The sequence below is a fragment of the Tamandua tetradactyla genome, chromosome 1, assembly GCF_023851605.1.
Source record: "Tamandua tetradactyla isolate mTamTet1 chromosome 1, mTamTet1.pri, whole genome shotgun sequence".
Lineage (NCBI taxonomy): Eukaryota > Metazoa > Chordata > Mammalia > Pilosa > Myrmecophagidae > Tamandua > Tamandua tetradactyla.
The window spans coordinates 169,001,745-169,023,188 of record NC_135327.1 but is presented as its reverse complement, the minus strand read 5'-3'; the positions used below and the strand labels follow the sequence as shown (position 1 = coordinate 169,023,188).

Sequence of the window (21,444 nt, the reverse complement as noted above, 5' to 3'; positions counted from 1 at the left end):
CATTGGCTGTGGTTTGTCCTGCCTCAGGGCCAGTGTCAGCCCCATGCATCCCTCCCTCCTCCTCTCTCCTGCCCATGGCCCGTGACATCACTGGCTGCTCCCAGAAGACTGCTCTCTGCTCCTGAGCACAGGCTCTTTGTGGCTCTGGACCCCCTGGCAGGACTGAAGCAGGACCAGAGAGTGGAGGCTGTTACCAGGACCAGACTACTTCCCCCGGAACCTGCAGGAGGGCTTGGGAGCCCAGCATCAGGGACTGAATCCTCCCACTGAAGCCCCCAGCTCATTGCCTCCACACAGGTAGTTCTTCCTGCAGGCTCATTGCTGCTCTGCCTCTCCTGCCGTCTCCATGTCTTTGTGTGGCCAAGCCCAACTTCTCTCCTCCTTTGTCCTTGCAGCTACCCAGCCTTCTGCCTCTTCAACTCTCTATCCTTCTCTTCTATATTTTGAGTGCCAGCTATTTAACCAAACATTAATATACTTGTTAGAAGTGTGCATGTGGCTGTTGAGAATGGGCTTTCTGTTTGTAAATTGGAGTTGATTTGGGCTTGCATATTGAACCCGAGCCACCTCTGATCTCTGGTCACTTAGGGAGATGAGTCCTATTGAGATATCAGGGTTTGGCTGATATTCTGCTGTTCCTTCTCCTTGTCCTGGCATAGCTTTTCTTGTTCACAGCTTGACTCACTTCCCCTATTGCTTGGGTGAAAATAACATAAACATGAAGAGAAAGATGCCCAGGAATAGGAGGCAGAACTTTTGTCTTCTAGTGAAGAACTAACTTCTAAATCACCCCAAATATAACTCTTTGGGTGATGCCTGACTTGTGGGAACCCAATTTGTGCCCCAGTTTTCTTTGTTGATTAAGCCTCTGCTTCCCTCCCAACTGTCTGGAAAGATGAGAACTTAAAGGGGAATGTGTCTGTACCTTCTTTCAGCAACTGGATTTAAAAACTCAGCCCTAGATCTGAAACTCATAGTCTTTGAGAGTTCATTGTTGTTTCTCCTGTGCTAGTCACCTCCTTCCAGTTGTACTGTAATCTCTTGAGATCAAAGATCCTGTTTCTTCTTCCTCCCATCACCCTAAAAACAACCAGCAGTGTGCTCATGATTAATATATTTTTAGTAAATAATTGCAGATTAGTTAACCAAGCCAAAATGGCATAGTTATTATAGGAAAGTTCTATACATAGGCTGCTCCCAGCCTTGCCAGGCATGAAAGGAGGCACCTTGGGCTCTATTTAATTGCTGATGAAAGCAAGAAAGACATGTCCCTTGCTCCTCAGAGACTCTCCTGTGTTCATGATGGCTTCTGTGCCAGTCAGCAGACAGCTTTCTCCTGCTTCTCATTCCCTTCCTTCAATGTGCCTTCAGTAAAGGTTTGTTGAATGAATGAGTGATCCCAGAGAGTTGGTCTCTGAGAATGGAGTCTCATGCTGAGATCCATAACTCTTCAGAGTTTAACCTGAACCAAAAACCCCAACAGGTTAGGAGCTGCCAGGAAAGGTGTCTACCAGAAGAAGCCAAGACTTGTTCCACCTTGTCCATCTCTACTTTCAGTGTGTAGGGCCACACCCCATTACCCAGGGTTAGAGCTGAGCTTCATGTTTCCCTAGACCTTCCTGGGGGGTATGAAAAACCCTCTCTTGGAGTGCTCTGAAGGTAGCATTCTGGTTGGGAGCATTCTATCTTGTGAACTGCCTGAGGGTGAAGGCAGGCCTCTGAACTTGGAGACGTCAGGGTCTCCAGCATTGGACCAGGCAACTTGATATTTGGTCCCTGGTGCCCTCCTCTGGTCAGGAAGAACATCCTAAGGTTTGGTTTTTGTCCTTATAAGTCTGAACCCAGGAGGCAGGAGCACTGGCCCTAGTGTGCCTGTCAGAGTTGAAAAGAAGGTTTCTGAGGAGTCAGAAACAACAGTTGTTCATTTGGAAAAAAGAGAAAGCCTGAGCATTTGAAAGCATCATTCCCCTTCTACCACCCCGACTGCTTGTAATGGCAGCATGGGAAATGAGAACCCCACTGCCCCCCCAGTCCCTTATTTAGGATATCTAGGAAGACTCAGTCCTTGGGGACTCCTGTCATGTTCAAATTCATCAGATTAAGTTTTAGGTAAAGAGAATTCTAATTTTTTTTTTAGCCAACCTGCTGGCAAAAGTTTAGAAACCTGGCCTTCTACCAAAAAACACTGCATCCGAAGCAAGAGACTTCACACAAATAACCCCCTGTTATTGCAGGTCCAGTCCCAAGGCTGGAAAAGGAGCTCCTCAGAGGAATCCCCATCCCCAGTCTTTCCCGTTAGGTTCCTGTCCGTCTGCGAGGCGGGCCAGCCTGGAGCATGCAGCCGGGTGGTAAGACGCCCCAGGGAAGTAGGAAGAACAGACAGGAGTGCAGAAGGACGGGCATATCTCAGGGCTGTGCTGCCGTTAGCATCGTTTCATCTGCCCTTGGCCAACGATTGGGGGGAAGTGTTTTCTAGTCACTCCCTCCCTGTTTCGTACTCCTTCATACCCTACAAAAGTCAGCACATGTGGCCAAGGAGCAAAGATACCCTCTGAAGCCAACTCACAAAGAAAATGGCATGTTTGGAGTTCCCTGGGAGCAGAAGGGAGCTGATCCGGGGGGCGGGAGAAGACTTTCTAAACTGCGGGAGGCCAGTATGGAAGGGCCTGAGTAAGCTCCCAGGAGCTTCTTTCCATGCCACACGTGGCTGAGGAAGTAGGAAGAGGTGGCGTGTGGGTGCCTTCTTCTCATATTCAGGGATCAGCAGTGTGAATCAGCTGGGGGGCGTCTTTGTGAATGGTCGGCCCCTGCCCCTGGGCCTCCGGCGGCAGATCATACGGCTCGCGGTCAGTGGGATGCGGCCCTGTGACATCTCACGGAGCCTTAAGGTAGGGTGCCAGTGATGGGGACAAGCAGCAGGAAGATGGGGCCCCCCTTTAAAGGAAGAGTCTGGGACTCTTCTAGACTTTGGGTGTAGGGGCCTGGGCTGCTTCCTATAGGGCTTTCTTGAAGGTTGGGAAGGGGTACTGTAGGCATGCAAAGGTGAGGCTGGACTCCCAACTTTGCAGCCTGGTCCAGTAAGTTTTGTCTTGGAGCCTCTTTCTGCCCCAGGAATACTCACCTTCTGCCCATCATGCCGTACCTGTCTCTGCTTCTCACCTGGCCCAGGTATCTAATGGCTGTGTGAGCAAGATCCTAGGGCGTTACTACCGCACAGGTATCTTGGAACCCAAAGGAATTGGGGGAAGCAAGCCACGTCTGGCCACACCCCCTGTGGTAGCTCGAATTGCCCAACTGAAGGGGGAGTGCCCCGCTCTCTTTGCCTGGGAAATCCAACGCCAGCTTTGTGCTGAAGGGCTTTGCACCCAGGACAAGACTCCCAGCGTAAGTGCCCTCCCTTCCCCACTCTGGGGCTGGCAAACACACCGTCTGGGGAGAAAATTCCTTCTTACTTGGTAATGTGAGCATCCCAGGGTAGGTATCAGGACTCCTGGGCTCTTTTTTGATGCAGAAGTTTCTCTTCTGAAAAGTGGTGGTAAAGGGAAGCGAGAAGAAAGCATGGGGAAAAGAGAGGAGACTGTCCTTGGGAATGATATGTGGGCAGGGACAGAGGGGGAGAAAGGATATTGGAGATCTGAGAATGCATCCCTGTGCAAATACACCATCTCCCACTCAACACCCTGACTCCCCCAGGTCTCCTCCATCAACCGAGTCCTCCGGGCACTGCAACAGGACCAGAGACTGCCCTGGGCACAGTTCGGGCCACAAGGCAGGTCTCAGAGCTACCCCAGGGCTAAGCAGAGTTAAAGTCTCCAGCATTTTACAGTTCTCCAAGTCCTTTTCGTTCTTTTTTTGGATCACCCTCATAGCAACCCAATAAGGAGGGCCTGACAGGGACTCATTTTGTCCTTGTGGAAGAAAATTGAGATTCAGAGAAGTGAAATGTCTTAGCCAAGGTCCCCAGGCAGTTGATAGCAGGTCTTGGAACAGAATCCAGGTCCTCTAACCCCTAGGGTCACAGGACCAGCTGAGGAAGAACCAGGACTGGACTTTCCATCTTTCCTTCTCCCTCATACACAGACTCTCAGAGCATCCTTTAGGTTCTATGGAATCACCCAAACCTGACCAAACCTGCTTCTTAGTATCCCCCTGAAATACCAAGCATTCCCCAATCATGGCATTGAGCATGCATCCCACCAAGAGTCCCTGCAGCTGGTACCCAGTAATGGTGAATGCTCCATCAGATAAGCTCTGCTGTCCCCCATCCCTGGTTCCAGGGACTCCGTCTGACTAAAGGAATGATCATCACAAACTGCCATCACCCCTGTCCTCCTTTGCAGCAGTTTTGGCTCCAACTCCTTCTACTCCCCACAATGACTCTGCAACTCTCTGGGGTCCGCACCCAAGGACTGGCCACCGGAATCGGACTGTCTTCTCCCCAAGCCAAGCCCGGGCACTGGAGAAAGGTGCTGGGGTTGGGGTAGTGGGTCAGAGGGTCCTGAATGTGACACAGAGAGGCAATGACCCCAAGGCAAAGGCTGAGAGGTGGAGATTGTGGGTGGCCCTGCCTTGGGAAAGAGGGTAGTTTAGGGTTGTAGCAGGTGGGAAGGGGTCCTGAGATGGAGACCTATGCTTGCTTTTCTCCCCATGCCCTCACCCTGTGAGCCCTGGTCCCTGCAGAGTTTCAGCGTGGACAGTATCCTGATTCAGCGGTTCGTGGAAAGCTGGCTGCTGCCACTTCTCTGTCTGAAGACACAGTGAGGGTAAGTGAACCCCAGGACATGGTGTGCACAAACCACGAGGAGAAAGCTGTGAGTCCTGCAGAAAGAATGTGGGCACAGCAGGGTTTTGGCTTCCCATGACATGCAGGGAGAGACAAGAAGGCTGGAACAAATTTGTTTGGGGGCAAAAAACAGAGATAAGGTCCTCCTTGTCCCCCTTCTGCTGACTGTGCTCCTCTCTTCCCCACTCCAAGTCTTTGAGTTGAGGAAGGTGACAGAGCAAAGGCCAGAGCAGGAGGGAGAATGTCAGGTCAGGTTCACGGAAGGGGCTATGCTCTGAGCCCAGGCTAGGGATGCGGGAATTGAGCAGCAGGTGGCCAGGCCTTGGAGGGCACAGCTGGGTCTGTGGTCCCTGCCCTTCCTCAGGTCTGGTTTTCCAACCGAAGAGCTAAATGGCGTCGTCAAGAGAAGCTCAAGGGGGAAATGCAGCTGCCAGGTGATTTCTCCGCATCATCCATCCATCCATTCATCCATCCATTCATCCATCTATTCATCCATCCATTCTTCCACCAAACATTTACTCGGCACCTTCCATGTGCTAGGCACCGAGCACACAGCTTCTGCTCTTGAGGTTGCACTGCCCCTAATTTGCCATTCCTGGAATTTAATTCTTCTTCCAGTCCTGGTGGAAGTTTCCCACTCTTCTCCTTTCACCCCAGCCAGAAGTTACTGCCTTTCCTAGAACCTCCTTTCACCTGACCTCCCTGACTCTCCATCACCCGTCTCTGAGTGGATCCACTCTCATCTTGTAGGTGCTTCCGAGGGTTTGACTGTACTGAGCACTTCCCCAGTGATCGCCTCTGCACAGGTACCCAAGAAGAGAGGAAGTCTGTGAGCTGGGAAGACTGAAAGACTTACCACCTCCCCCATTCTTGGTGAAGTCCTGAGCTAGATTCCACGACTCCCCAGGAACCCCACAGTACACACTTCCAGAAAGCATCATCTACATAGTCTACTATGTGAATGGCACCTAATGCAGATGTGCAGGAATCAGACTGGGTGGTGGTCCAGTCCTTCTAACCAGGAGACATCACTGGCAGCTGAAAGTTTCCTCTTGCTTTTTTTAGCAGCCCCCTGGCAGTGTGCCCACAGCAGCCCTACCGGCCCTGAACCCCCTGGATCCCTCCTGCTATCAGCTGTACTGGGGAACAGCACCAGACAGGTGTCTGAGTGATACTCCACCCCAAGCCTGGCTAGAGTCCCGCTGGGGTAAGAATTCGGGCCACGCCTCCATCTTGCAGGGTGTGGAGAGGGCTTTGGCCCACAGGAAGGCATGGATTTCCAGTTGGGATCATCAAAGGAAACTTGATACAGCTCTCCTCACTCCTTTCATGGCCCACAAAGTTGAGAAGGCTATACCTCCTGACCCTATGGAACCACTGATAGCTCTAGCAGAAGAAGGGAAGGCGGATTGGGATTCAAATCTGTATATTTAGGTATCTAGGGTAGGGAACTGATGTGTTGTCCCTCCACTTCCATGACTTTGAGGAGTAAAGTTGTGAGGGTTGGAGGGAACAAGCCCAAGCTCACCCTCTCTTTGTCCCTACAGGCTACCTGCCCCCCAGAGCTGAGTTCCCTGGATTCAGTACTGCTTTGCCATCCTTGCCCCTCCTTCCCTGCCCCTGTCACCAGCCTTGATGCTCGTCAGATCCTGCTGCATCCTGGCTGTCCACTGCTGTAATGCCTGGAGTGAGGGAGGAGGGCCACAGAAGAAAGGAGATTGGTAGTTAGGCTCTAATATGTCCTGCCCTTGTTCTTGCCATCCTGCCTGAGCACATCATTGCTCCTTCCTCCTGCTGACACTTGTGTTCAGACTTCATGGACCAGTGCTGGGCTTCCCTCATCTGTGGACCATACCTGGCCCTGCCTTGCTGCCCCTCCAATGCATCACTTGACCAGAGGGATAGATAAGTGATGTCCATCCACTTCTCACATTGGACTTAAGAAGACTCCTCTCAGCAGTAATAAAAACAATTAGTAGTATTCCTGTTGCCCATCATGTTTTTCCCATAAATGCAATACAGCCACCCTATATTTAACAATTATGAAGTTTGCCATATGCTTGCTCTGTATCTATCTGTCCATCTATTATTTATCTATCTACCTATTTATCATCTGTCTATCTATCTAATCTATCACCTATCACCTGTCTATCTTTGTGTTTGGATGTTCATATGCCCACACATATGCACACACACTGTTATTACATCATGGCACCTCACCCCTAAGTCCTTCAGCATGCATCCCCAAACAATAAGGGCCTTCTCTTACATAATCACATCTCATTATTACATCTGAGAAAATTTGCAATAATTCCATAACTTATATGTATCTCTTACATAGCAGCAAACAGAATGGAAAAGCCATTTTTCATATTCTGCTTTTACATTTAAGGATATGTCTGTTTGGTTCTTCTGATTGGTCCGTAAGTTCCAAATCTTTTCAACTTTGCCCCTTTGCAGAGAAGTCACTAGACCTCTCCTGGGAAATCTTGGGGTGTGGGAAAAGGGATGAATATTATGAAAAGGGGATGAAGAAGAGGATATTCTGATTGGAGGATGGGATCATCATTCCAAATTCTTTCCCTCCTTTGAGGATCAGAGGATGGAATGATAATGGTGCAAAGCAGAGCAGAGGGTGGTGAGGATGGGGACATACATGGGTTTGTTGATCTCATTTGGGACATGTACCGACTCAGAAGCTGTCTGTGCTGGTTTGAAAGGATGTATGCCCCCTAGAAAAGCCATGTTTTAATCAAAATCCCATTTTATAAAGGTAGAATAATCCCTATTTGATACTGTATGTTTGAAACTGTAACCAGATAATCTCCCTGGAGATGTGATTAAATCAATAGTTGTTGTTAAGCTGGATTAGGTGATGACATGTCTCCACCCATTTGGGTGGGTCTTGAGAAGTTTCTGGAGTCCTATAAAAGAGGAAACATTTTGGAGAATGAGTGATTCAGAGAGAGCCAGAGAAGAACAACATAGCCACGAGAAGCAGGGAGCCTACTAGCCAGTGACCTTTGGAGATGAAGGAGGAAAATGCCTCCCGGGGAGCTTCATGAAACAGGAAGCCAGGACAGAAAGCTAGTAGATGATGCCTTGCTCACCATGTGCCCTTCCAGCTGAGAGAGCAACCCTGACTGTGTTCGCCATGTGCCTCCTCACTTGAGAGAGAGAGAACCTGAACTTCACTGGACTTCTTGAACCAAGGTATCTTTCCTTGGATGTCTTTGATGGGACATTTCTATAGACTTGCTTTAATTAGGACATTTTCTTAGGACTGTAAACTAGCAACTCATTAAACACCCCCTTTTAAAAACCATTCCGTTTCTGGTATATTGCATTCCAGCAGCTAGCAAACTAGAATACTGTCCTTTCAGGAGTCTTTTTATTATGCAATACCCTGGCGCTGTGCTGTTTGATACAGTAGCCACTAACCACATGTGGCTATTTGAATGTAGTTAAAATTAAATCAAATGAATAATCCAGTTCCTCAGCTGCACTAGCCACATTTCAAATGCTCAATAGTCATATGTGGCTACTGGCTCCTTCACTGGACAGTAAAGATTAAAGAAGATTTCCATCATTGCAAAAAGTTCTATGGGACCCCACAGCTCTAGAGGGAGACTCCAAGAGCAACAGAGCATACCCTGCCCCTGCCCTGCCTTCCCTAACCCCCAGCTGGAGTCCCTCATGGACAGAACAGCCCAGGGAAATGGGTGAAGTTTTGTGGGGTGACAGTCTGCACAGTGTGGTCTAAGAACAAACCATTCACTTCAGCAACAGAAGTGATGTCAGCAACAGAAGGCGCTGTCTCAGCTGAGGCCCTGGCTGTGCATATTCAATTAGAGGACGGATGGCCACTTGTGAGGAACAGGACATAAGACTGTGTGTCCACACATTTGATTGTGTATATGTATTTGTGGAATGCTGAGGAAGAGATTCAGCATTAAAGTACCTCCAAAGTTTTCTCTTTCTGAAGAGTACATTTCACTCCTCTCCATATCTTAGTGATCTCCAGGAAAGCAGATGCCCTGCTTTCACTTACTGGCTTAACTTTAAAAAAAAGTTCCTTTATTTCTCTTGAGGAGAAATATACATGCAGAAACCTAAGGTTATTTCCCTCTATCCAAACTGAATCTCATATTCTGGTTTCAGGTCTCTATTTTCAATAGACTAGGCACTCACTATGTATGATGCAATTTTCCCAAAGTGGGAGACAAGCATCAATGTTGGTATTTGAGAACACTTTAGGAGGTATGTGGATATTGCTTTAAATAGCATTGAGTTAGAAGTTAGAAAAGTATTCCCTTTTCAACTCCGGTTCAATTTTTATTGCATCAAGGAGAAAGTTTCATTTTGTTCCTAGCTTGACAGGTTGTTAATCTCCTTTTTTACCAAAAGGAAAGGGAATCTCAGGCTCTGAGCTCTGGGCAGGGAAGGGAAATCGAACTAGGATTTAGTGACATAGTTTTATTTTCATTGTCTTTGTTTTAATGGTTGCTTTCTAGTTATAAGAAGCGATATTGGGTAGATGGAAATACTAGTGGTCAATGAGAGGGAGGGGTAAGGGGTATGGTATGCATGAGTTTTTTCTTTTTTCTTTGTATTTCTTTTTCTGTAGTGATACAAATAATCTAAAAAATGATCATGGTGATGAATATAGTACTATGTGATGATTTTGTGAGCCATTGATTGTACACCACATATGAATGTTTGTATGTTAAGAATGTTTGTGTTTATATGTTATTTTGGTATGTCAATTAAAAAAAAAGAGCCTATTCTCAGCCAGTGGATACATGCAATTACTTATACTGCCTAAAGCCCAAGAAAGAATTTGCAGAAAGGGTAGGCACCATTAAGGGAATAACCGTAATTGGAAAATTGGATATGATGTGGAAAACAAATCTAGGTAAAAGGGGAAGCTTACAGACCAGGCAACATCAAAGAATGGCTGCAGATTATGGAGATGTTAGCTTGTCTTTGGAGGAAATCCCAGAAACTGTAAACTTAGAAGAACCTTTTCATATTATCTGTAAAATAAGAAACTACAGCAAAAGGACTATGGATCTTGTTTTGGAAATGTGCAATACCAATTCCAGCCACTGGTGTGGCATTTCAGGAGGACAGCTTGGAAATCTGCATCCAAGTTCCTCTCTCTGCCTTGCCCTTACTCTACTATCTTCAATACAGGGACTGCAAAGTGTCTCTGGCTTAAGACTAACAGAAACATCCTTAAAGAGAACATATGAACATGATGATATTGCACAAGTACGTGTGTTATCTTCGGCCATTAAAGTGGAAAGCTTTAAAGTGGAAGAAAATATTCAATGTTATGTTTTCCATTTAGTTTCTTAGAACTGCTTCCTGTATTTTTGTCAGTTTGTAAAATGATCAGTTTAATGGCAAAAATAAGTACGTCATATTTAAATATCTTTCTTGTAAAACTGAGTTCTTTAAAATAGTAAATATTTGTTTTAAAAAGAAAAAAGGAAATGATTCTAGCTTTCCATTTAGATAGTAATAAAAATAATCTTTGATAAATCAACTGTATTTAGGAGTCTATGCCAATAAAAACAATAGGGAAGATGGTAGGTAAGGATCAATATTGTGAAGACAGAGCAAGAATGACAGGCATTTTGGAAGCCCTATGTGGTGGCTTAGAGCTATATACCCCAGAAAATCATTGTTCCTAACTTAATCCATTCCTATGAGTGTGAGCTCATTGTAAATAGTACTTTTTGATAAGGTTACTTCAGTTAGGGTGTGGCCCGGCTGATTTGGGATGGGTCTTAGTCCTATTATTGAAAGCCTTGTGGGGAAGGCCAGAAAAACATGAAGCAATAGCGGGCAGACAGAAACCGAAAGTCAACAGAACCCAGAAGAGAAAGGAGAAGCCAGGAGAGGCCACAATGTGCACTACTTGGATATCAAAATAGCAATCTGGGGTGGTAGCTACTGTAGAGAAGAAATAAACTTCATATGAACTCTTTAATAAAAAAAAAAAAGAAAGAAAGGAGAAAAAGCTAAGGACCAAGGATCACCAGCAGCCAGCCCCAGAACACCGATCTTTTGGAAGAAAGCATTGCCTAGATGACACCTTGATTTTGCACTTCTCTTTGCCTCAGAATTTGAATGAATATGTTTTCATTGTGTAAGCCAACCCATTGCATGGTATTTACTTTGGCATCCAGAAAACTGAAACACCCTGCTTGGATAGAAAGAACATTGGACATTGGAGTAAAAATAACATTGGACATTAGAGTAAAAATAACTGACCCTGAGTCAGAGGCTCAGTTCTGATGTGGTCAGTCAAGGGACCTTGGGCAAAGCACTTTGGCTCCCTGAAAAATGTGGGAAGTGCTGGGGAGGGAACTGTGATGCCCACCCTTGGCTCAAAGGGTGGTAAACTGCAGGGGTAGGAGGACTGTAAGGCATAAGGTGTTATCACCATTACTCTATGCCCATAGGGGTAACAACCCTTCAATCTTTCTAGAACAAATGAATTCATTTAGGGTCATATTGGATTTTGATCCAGGGGTTCTGATGGGGATACGGAGGACCAATGGAAGAACTGGTTATCATTTGGTCACCCTCTTTTGGATAGAATTTAGGGCAACCTGGGGCCTTACTTTCTACCTTTATCCTGATTCCTACCCTGTACTGACTCAGATTCACACAAGGATCTTGGGGATGGCCTGTTGTGATTTATTGTTGATCAAAACAGGTGTTGTGCTAGACTGGGTAGGAAAAGTTGTATAACAGATAGTCTTCTCATGGATCTCATCTCTGGGGTTCCTGTTCTGATTAATGCAGTAATTTCTTCTGGGGGGTTCGATTTCAGTGGGTGGCATCCCATTGACCTGGGGAGGGAAGAGAAAATAGAAATACTCAGCAATCAATCTGCTATTTGTTGATTTCTAGCTTTTGGGAGCAAACTTGGTAAAACCCTGTGGGAGGAGAGAGAACAAAGTAATTTGTGCCATTTTTGATGAGGGATGAGAACTAGAAACATGTGAAGCTAATCTATAAGAAAAGGCAGTTAGGAATTATTCAAAACATAAAATTAATCGTGCAAAAAGTGCTATCAGAGTTCATAGGGAAACTGCATTCAACAAGTAAGATTTCCCAAGAAATTGAGCTGGATTGGGAAAGACTTCTGATAGACTTGGTAAGCGCATCCTACAGGCCAGGTTCTTTACCAAGCATCTCACATTCATTACCTCATGTAATCATCATAAAAACCCACTGAGATTGACACTGTTCCTATTTGGCCCCTAAGATACAGGCTTTGAGCAGTTAATTTGCCTGAAGTCAAGCAACAAGTTTAACCAATAAAAATCTAATTAGAACCCAGGTCTCTCTGAATCCAGAAATGAGCTCAATCACTACAATATACTATCTACTAGAATGTGGGACCCAGAAGGGGCCTGAGAAATTTTGTTTAATCCAACTTTTATGGGATAGATAAGAAAACTGTGCTCCGGTGGGATTTAATTTTATTTTTCCCAGTTTGGCCACAGTAAAGAGTTTGAAGAGCAAACTGGCAGGCAATGGAGGTAAATGAGGAGTGAGGGAGAATATAAAGGAGGGAACATGCACTGAGGATCTATATTTAGACTCAGATTGTCATTTAACCTTCACAACACTCTCTAAAGTAGATATTATACCGATTTCACAGGTAAGGAAACCGAAGCCTAGAAATGTTAAAGCGGTTTGCCCAAGTAGTTACAAAGGTAGCGAAGACTGAAGCCTTACTAGCTTTTCATTCCAGATCTATGATATCAAAACCCAAGCTCTCCCCCTCTCTGCGTGGGACATGACTCCCAGGGGTGTGGACCTTCCTGGCAATGTGGGACAGAGATCCTGGAATGAGCTGAGACTCAGCATCAAGGGACAGAGAAAAACCCTAGAATGAGCTGAGAATTAACATCAAGGGATTGAGAGAACCTTCTCGACCAAAGGGGGAAGAGTGAAATGAGACTAAGTGTCAATGGCTGAGAGATTCCAGAGTCGAGAGGTTATCCTGGAGGTTATTCTTACGCATTAAGTAGATATCACCTTGTTGTTCAAGATGTAGTGGAGAGGCTGGAGGGAACTGCCTGAAAATGTAGAGCTGTGTTCCAGTAGCCATGTTTCTTGATGATGATTGAACAATGATACAGCTTTAAACAATGTGACTCTGTGAATGTGAAAACCTTGTGTCTGATGCTCCTTTTATCTACCATATCAACAAAAGGGTAGAACATATGGAATAAAAATAAATAATAGGGGGAACAAACGTTAAAATAAACTTAGTTTGAAATGCTAGTGGTAAATGAAAACGAGGGGTAAGGAGTATGGTATGTATAACTTTTTTTCTCTATTATTGTTTTATTTCTTTTTCTGTTGTCTTTTTATTTCTTTTTCTAAATCGATGCAAATGTTCTAAGAAATGATGAATATGCAACTATGTGATGATACTAAGAATTACTGATTATATATGTAGAATGGAATGATATCTTATTGTTTTGTTTGTTGTTAATTTTTTTAATTAATAAAAAAAGAGTGTATTTAAAAAAAAAAAAAAACCCAAGCTCTTCCTACAATATCCTTTTGACTCTCAAAGCCAGGAGAGCAAGGTCAATTGTGAAGGCACAGGACCGAGGGCAACAAGGTGCTCTGAGGAGTTGAAAATAAGAATGATGGAATGGAAGCTTCACTGTAGGAAAGCTAACTTGGAGCCAGTGTGGAGGAGATTGGATAGGGTCAGATTTGCTGGCATGGTTAGATCTGACTGGGGAGCCCTAGAAACAGCACACTTTTGGTGAAAATCCTGGAACCAAGTGGTAGCGAGGGTAATTAAGATGGAAAAACATTCACGAGGCATTGTTAAGGAGGTACCCAAGAATTTTCAGGGTTTGTTGAAGGGAGTGAAAGGGAGCAATGGGAGATGGTGCTGAGGTCTTGAGCTTGAGAATCTGGGAGTGAGACAATCCTAGATGGCCATAAGGAGAGCAGCAAGCAGAGAATTTCCTTTTGAGGGTGTGCCAGTTTGCAAGGATTTATGTACCCTAGAAAAACCATGTTTTAATCCTAATCCCATTTTGTAAAGACAGCCGTTTCTTCTAATTCCTATTCAGTAGTGCATGTTGGAAACTGTAATTAGCTTATGTCCATGGAGATGGGACCCAATCAAGTGTGGGTATTAAACTTGATTAAGTGAAAACATATCTTCACTCATTCTAAGGGGGTCTTGATTGGCTTAACTGGAATTCTTTAAAAGAAGGAGTACTTTGGAAAAAGCTAAAGAATAACAAGAGAGAAAGCCATGAGATCCTGAGAGAGCAGAGAACACTGTAGAACCACAAAGCAGTCCACCAGCCAGCGACTTTTGGAGATGAAGAAGGAAAATGCCTCCTGAGGAGCTTCATGAAACAAGAAGCTGGAAGAAAAAGCTAGCAGACTGCCACATGCCCTTCCAGCCAAGAGAGAAATGCTGAACACCATCGGCCTTCTTGAACCAAGGTATCTTTCCCTGAATGCCTTAGATTGGACATTTCTATAGACTTGTTTTAATTGGGACATTTTCTCAGCTTTAGAACTGTAAACTAGCAACTTATTATAAAAGCCATTCTGTTCTTGGTACATTGCACTCCAGCAGCTAGCAAACTAGAACAGAGGGGAAGATGAGGAATCTAATTTCTGCTATACTGATTTTGAGGAAATGGCAAGAAAAAGTCAAGTAAATTCTGAATCAGGAAGTTGGAGAGAAATGAAGTAGAGTTTAGAAGAAGGGTCAGGGCTGGAGAGAAGTATCTGGGAGGCATCAGCACCCCAGGGATTGAGATGGGTAGGAGGAGAAAGTATACCTCCAGATCTCTTTTCACCTGCATGCATCCTCAGAATCACCTCTTTCATAAAAAGATTATATTCTGTATCTCAATGAAGACAGATACACAAGTGTACCTCACCTTATTCCCCCCAGGCTTGCTTAGAAGGACATGTGTCAGTGTGGCTTAATAGTGAGAAACCAAATCTGATTTCTTCTCCTCTCTACCAAGTCCAGGATTAGAAGTCCAGTGTGGGAAAGCAAAGATTTGGAATAAATGTCTGGAGTTGTTCAAGTTGTGGGACAGAAGTCAGCCTGGGAATGTATTGTGGTCTTACTATCACATGCCACTACATCCTCTTCTCTTCCCTTGCTCCTCAGCTTCTGCTCTTCCACCCCTCGGGTTCTTACCAATTTGAACTTACCTAAAATTCCCAGATGCATTCTTTGGTAATGTCTTCACTGTCGGCCAACAGGGTGCCACTTCGGTCGGCTCGCAAGTAGAAGCCATTGGGCGCCAACACCGTGAGCAAGTTGCTCCCATGAAGTTCTATACAGAAGTTGAGGGCAAACTTTCCCCAAGGACGAAAGGTGCCAAAGGATGTTATTGACCAAAAGGATCCACCCTGTGCTGAGAGAGTAAAGCTCCGGTCAGTGAAGACTGCTTCATGCAACTATGTCACTCTCCCCTGGTCACCCTATCCAGACTGTGCTGGCAGATCCTTCTATGGTCAGTAGGGATTCTACTGGTTTCTGTTTATCCAACCCACTCTAAATGGTCCTGAAGTGTGAAAAATAAACAGAATCCCTGTTTTTCCTTTCATGATGACCCTGAGTGGTCAGTCCTGCAGGCTGAGTTGGGGCTGAGCGGGGACTGGACTGTGATCCTGGGGTAGGGAAGAGGAGCTACTCACCCTGGAAGTGGTAGATGCCCTGGCGGCAGGGCAGCAGATGGATGCAGTCAGGATGGTCCAGGTTGCACCTCATGAGGTCATGCTCCGACGAGGTGCCCACATACCCGTACCGACCCCGCAATGCCAGGAAAGGGCGGTTCGCAAATCGAAGCCCAAATTCCTCATTTGGGCCTGAGAGAAATGGCAAGGAGTTATTTGGAGGTACTGGCTCTAGATGTCTTCCCCGTGGAAGCAGGAAGGGAAAGACTAATTGCAGAGGGATGTGGTTGATATTTCAACATTTACTGAATGTTTACTATGTTCTTGGCCTGTTTGTTAGAGTACCTAGCGTGGTATGGGGGCTCAAAAAATTTTCATATTCTTCCTTCTTTGAGATATGTTCATTTATTTCTGACGCTGAGCCTGTGAGGAAGGCTGGGCAGATATCATCTCCATTTTTATGATATGAAACTGAGGCTCAAAGAAGTAGCTTATTCAAGTGACTACAAAAATTCAGTAGCTGAGCAAGCATACAAACTTGACCCTAACACAGGTGTTCTATCAGATCCCAGCGCCCTCTAAAGCATCCCTCACGGCAGGAGGGCTGCTCTGCTCACCCGGAATGGTGGCGTTGGCCATCAACAGGCCATTGGCTGTGATGCCCAGGAAGCGCCCATTGGAGGACTGCAGGAGGATCTTGCCACAAGTCCAGTGCACTTGGAAGAAGGTGTCAGACTCCATCGGGTGCCCATCAGCCATTATCGTCCTGTGGCGCCTCTGGAGAGGACATAGAGGACAGGGAGAGAGAGCAAGGACCAAAAAGTTCAGCTTCCGTCCCATCATTTTTATTCCTAGACCCTCTTCCCCACATCCTACCCACCCATCAGCCTTTTTCATCCCTGGGTATGTTTTATGCTTTCAACTCCTTTTTGGAAAACAGATATGCCCTTTGCTCTCCTACCTACGCCCCCATCACTACGTACCCTCTCCCAGTCTGTGCTATATATCCCAGAGCCAGCATCAAAAAGGAGACTGGATGTCAGTATAGAAAAAAAAACCACACAACAATCTCGACCTTTATTCCAAAATTATCTCAACATTGATCACAGATATAAAAGTGAAAGCTAAACTATAAAGCTTCTAGAAAGAAAAACAGAAAATTTTTGTGACGTTTGGATAGGCAATGCTTTCTTGGGACAAAAAAGAACTAGCCATTTTTTAAAAATGGAAAAATTAAAACCTTTTTCTCTTCAAAAGACACAATTAAGAAAATGGTAAGTCAAGCCACAGACTGAGAAAGTATTTATAGTACATATATCTGACTAAGGACTTCAATTCACAACTTGTAAGGAACTCTCACCAATCAATAATAAGACAAACAATTCAATTAAAAATGGGCAAAAGATCTGAACAGATGCTTCATTAAAGAAGATATACAGGTGGCAAATAGGCACATGAAAAGATGCTCAACATTAATTATAAGGGAAATGCAAATTAAAGCTACAATGTCACTATATGCCTATTAGAATGGCTGAAATGGAAAGAATAGACAATACCAAGCACTGATGAAGATGGGGAGTAGAACCCTCATACACTACTGATGGGAAAGGAAAATGGCACAGTCAGCTTAGAAAACAGTTTGACATTTTCTTATAATGTTAAACACACAGTTCTCGTATGACCCAGTAATTCCATTCTTAGGTATTTACCCAAGATAAATTAAAGTAAAAAAGACTTATACATGAACCTTCATAGCAACTTTATTCATAATAACCAAAAGTGGAAACAGGCCAAATGTTCTTCATCAAGTGAATGGAAAAACAAATTATGTTTGTGTTTCATGAACAGTATTATGAAATACTATGGAATTCTATACTATGGAATAAAGTACTGATACATGCAACATCATAGATGAATCTCAAAAGCATTATACTGAGTGTAAGAAGCATACATACCATATAATTCTATTTATATGAAATCCTAGAGTAGGCAAATCTAAACTACAGTGAAAGAAAACAGATCAGCAGTAGCCGAGGGTCAAGAGTGGTGGGGAACTGACTGCAAAAGGGCCAGAGTGAATTTAAGAGTGATGGAAATGCTCTCTAACTTGATTGTGGTATGTTGGCATGGATGTGTACATTTGTAAGGACTTAAAATGGGTATATTTTATGTTATGCAAATTATGATGAAGTTGGCTAATAAAAAAAAAGGTCCCTTAAGATGAAAATGGGCTCAGTGGATAAAAATGAATGTTTAATAAAAGGGTATCCACAGTCCACCTCACCATTTGGTCCTTCACCTTGAGGAAGGGGAAAGTGTGTTTAGAGAGGGTGAGCTCAGGGCTTAAGATTCCTCTTCCTCAGAAAGCCAAGGTCTCACCTGGGCTAGGTAGCAGCCATTGGTTGAACGAAGTTGCAAGGTGGGGCTCTCGCGGTCACATTGAAACTGGAACAAGGACATTGGGGTTAAGCGCTCAGAGGCAGCATACACCTCAACATCTGCAGAGGAAGAACATGTCAGAGGAAGCCAGAGTCCTGGCCTCACCCTCAGTCTCAGCCCCTCCTGCAAACTTTAGTGCTGGGGACCTCCCTCCACCTTCCCTCCTCAGCCTCCAACTCCTTAGGATGAAGCAGGCACTTATTGGCCTGGAGAAGACCCAAGTGACTTTTCCATAAAGCCTATCTCTCTGCTTTTCTGTCCTCCATGGCACAAAAGCTCTTCATGGGTGATGCGCAGCTTCTTTATCAGCAGGTTCAGAAACCTCCTTGTTGATCCCAGACCAGTTCCCTCTTTTTAGTAGCCAGTCCTTCCTCCCTCCATGGCTCTCCTGGACCCAGCACTTGCCATAGAAGACCGAGATGAACTTCCGAGCCTTTGACTTGAGGGTGACCCAGGTTGGGCAGTGCTGCAGACTGAACCACTCCTCACCCTTAAGGGGGCTGGAGCCTAAGCCCAGAAGCAGACGTGAACCCTGTGGATATAATGTGCCTCCTTCTCCATCGGTCAGTGTCACCAGTCCTCCTGGCCGCACTTGCATGTGAAAAGCTGTCTGTGATGAGGGTTGGGTGACCAGCCTATCTAAGTGGGACAAGAAGTAGTGTGTAGAGGTTTCTAGGTGGTAGCATCCATCTTGGAAATGCAACAGGAAGCCACATTCCTCCAGGCAAGGAACTGGAGCATCTACCCAGATGCGACCCACAGTGGGGTCAGCCCGGGCATAGCAGTGGTGGAGAGGGCTGTACAGGATTATGTGGACATGCAGGGCTGGCCGGGGGGCCCACATATGGTAGGCTGAGAGGACCCGGGAGTTGCAAAACACTTCTTCACCATCAGACTCCAGATAATGACCAGTGATAATGCACTGGAGCGTCCATTTGCAGTTCCGGTGGAAACGGAGTAGGAAGCATCCGTGGTGGCTGGTCCTTGGCTGGCCGTAGCATACAGAGCCATCCCCCTCAGACAGAAGATAGAGGCCCTGCAAGCTTCTTAGTCGGACCACAGCCTGTGTCTCGTGCTCATTGCTCACCAGGAGCTCCCAGGTCTGGAGACATCAGGAAGGAGAAGAGGGAAATCAGTACTGCTAGATGACTAGACAAAGAAGCCCTACAGCCTTTACCCCCAACATCATCCCAACACCTTCACGGAGACCAACCACCTTTCCCTCCACATCAGCTCTGGTGTCCTCTTTGCTGTCAGCCTTCCTACCCTCACAATCACAACAGTCAGAATCTCTCAGGGCACTTCCCCAAGGGAGCCACAGGACCTCTTAAGAGCCCAAGAAAATGTGTAGATGACCACCCCTTCTGACTGCAGAAGGTAAACTTCTCACTCCCTTCCTTGATCCCTTCCTTCAGTACCCTTTCCAAGAAATTTTCCAATAAACACTTTGGTTTGTCTTATTTCTCTCTTCCTTATCACTACTGGCCCCAGATAGCACAGTCAGCCAATACCTCCTTCCTCAAAGTCCACTTCACCAGGAAGGCAGGAGAAAAGCAAGACCTCTTAGAGACAGGCCCAGGGAACCCTGAGGGACTCTCTCCAGAGAAGAATGGGAGCATGACAGCTGAGATGCAGTTTTCTGGTTTAACTGTTATCAAACTTGATGTAAGTGGGAGGAATTTGGTCCTGCCTCACTCAGGCATCTATCGCAAGATGCCTAAGTCTTTCTCTAAAATGATGACCAACTGTCTTAGGACTTCTAGGGTACCCCAGTCTCCTGAATCTACAACTAGGACAGAAATACAGGCCTTGCAGCAACTCCACTGGTCCACCTTCCCCTGGATGCCTCAAGTCCTGCATTCCAGCTTGGGGCTCCAACTCTCCTCCTTGTGATGACACAACCTCTCTGAGTTGGGGATGGAGGATAGGGAGCAGCCAGGGCAGGACAAAGCAGGAAGGCCAGGACTGAGGCATCACTTCATGTGAGAGGCTTAGAGATGAGATGTAGCAATGGAGACCCATGAGCAAAAAGCCTGGAGTGGAGGGTCTTAGCCTAGCCACGGTAGAGGTTAGAAGAGTGGTTAAGTTGAGTGTACCCTCCGCTGCCAACCCCTCCCCCCACCTCCCCCCACCCCAACCGTAGGAGAGCTTGGCTATTTGGAAAATTGGTTTCAGTGTAGGTTTGTTTTGTTACCTGTCTCCTGCCCAAACCCTTTGCCGCAGCAGTGATTGTATTCTTATAGGCCTCAAAAGTGAGGTAGGTTCCTGCCCAGCTGATGAGCCCAACCCTTAGGTCCTCGGGCTTGGGTTGTCTTTGCATCCACTCCCCCTCCTCCATGGGGCCGGCGCCACGGTTGATGACTTGGTCCGGCCCAGCCTTCCCCCCAGTGGCAAGGTTCCACAGGCCATAGGGCCTGGAATGAGCCCCGTATACCCACCAGAAGACGTTCCCAAAGGGAACCTCCCAGGCAGAGGCTGGCCTAGCACCCAGCACCTCTGTGACCCGGGAGCATTGTGACTGTGGGAGGCTCTTATCCCACCACATTAGGGAAAGGGCATTGGCCCAGCAACACCCATCCATAGTCCAGAGGAGGTGGGCACAGGGCCTCTGGTGTTCACCTCCCTACATCAGCACTAAGCTGAGACTGAGCATCAGAACTTCATGTCTGTGCCAGTGCCCACAGGTGACTTCCCCTTCTTGCCTCAGTTTCTCATTTTGATGACAGGATAGACATCAACCTCTTTTCTCCCTAGGGTGTGGGCTCAGCTGGTCCCTTGGGCTCAAGTGCTTTTTGATTTCCAGATATGTGGAAAAATCTGTAAACTTTTAAGGTCCTTGGGTGGCTAAAATGTCTTGGAGGTTGTTTCTCAGGGAGCGGGAGGGAACTCTGGACAGATGACCAAGGAGGAGCCTGGGGTACGGCTCAGGACCAGGGCTAAGGATAATGGCCTAGGGGGACAGAGTACTGGGCTCCCCTCAGCAACCCCCAGCTGTACTGCAGGACACTGGCTGGGCAGCCAGCTGTCACTGTCCCTAAGGACTCCAGCTCCACCTCCAGGTCTTCTTTAGCTAAGAGCCTCTGGGACTCACTTCCTGAAAAGCTCATGGAGAAAACCCAACCCAGAACCCGGGGAAACTGATAATATGAAAGAAAATGGAAGAAAGGAAAAAAAAATTGATGGTGTGATTAGGGGTTTTAAGTTTGACTGAGATCCACAGGGAAATGGGCAGAGCTGGGCATGCTTGGAGAATAGCCCACCCCTGGATCCTAACATGTGCTTCCCTCTTCCCAACAGTGGGGTCATGCCTTAGGAAGAAACTCTCAGTACTGAACAACGGATCTTAATTCCCCAAGCTCTGCCAATGTTCTGTAAAATAAGGCTAACAGACTACTAGTGTCAGAACACCCAGGCCTCAGACAGGTCCCTAGTGAGTCACAATTTTAGGGTACGTTTCTAATGCACATTCCCTCTCCCTCAGATTTCAATGTGTTTTTTTTTTTTAAATCCAACCC

The 21,444-nt window shown here is 46.1% G+C and overlaps 1 protein-coding gene and 1 pseudogene across 2 annotated transcripts; one reads left to right on the top strand and one right to left on the bottom strand.

The window, feature by feature from the left end:
• The first annotated feature begins 8,642 nt into the window (after nt 1–8,642).
• Nucleotides 8,643–10,144, top strand: LOC143681658 (trafficking protein particle complex subunit 13 pseudogene; annotated as a pseudogene).
• A 1,329-nt stretch (nt 10,145–11,473) lies between these two features.
• FSCN3 (fascin actin-bundling protein 3) lies at nt 11,474–20,442 on the bottom strand. 2 transcript variants are annotated; one of them, XM_077124357.1, is made up of 7 exons: nt 20,124–20,442; nt 18,335–19,031; nt 17,870–17,988; nt 16,108–16,267; nt 15,512–15,682; nt 15,023–15,223; nt 11,474–11,649 (listed from the first exon to the last, which is right to left on the bottom strand). In XM_077124357.1, exons 1-6 carry the CDS (start codon nt 20,265–20,267, stop codon nt 15,057–15,059), a joined length of 1,458 nt encoding a protein of 485 aa, XP_076980472.1. In that variant the 5' UTR covers nt 20,268–20,442; the 3' UTR covers nt 11,474–11,649; nt 15,023–15,056. The 2 variants fall into 2 exon arrangements, with proteins under 2 accessions (XP_076980472.1, XP_076980460.1); XM_077124345.1 differs by having other exon boundaries at nt 15,023–15,228; nt 20,124–20,441.
• Nucleotides 20,443–21,444: the final 1,002 nt, after the last annotated feature.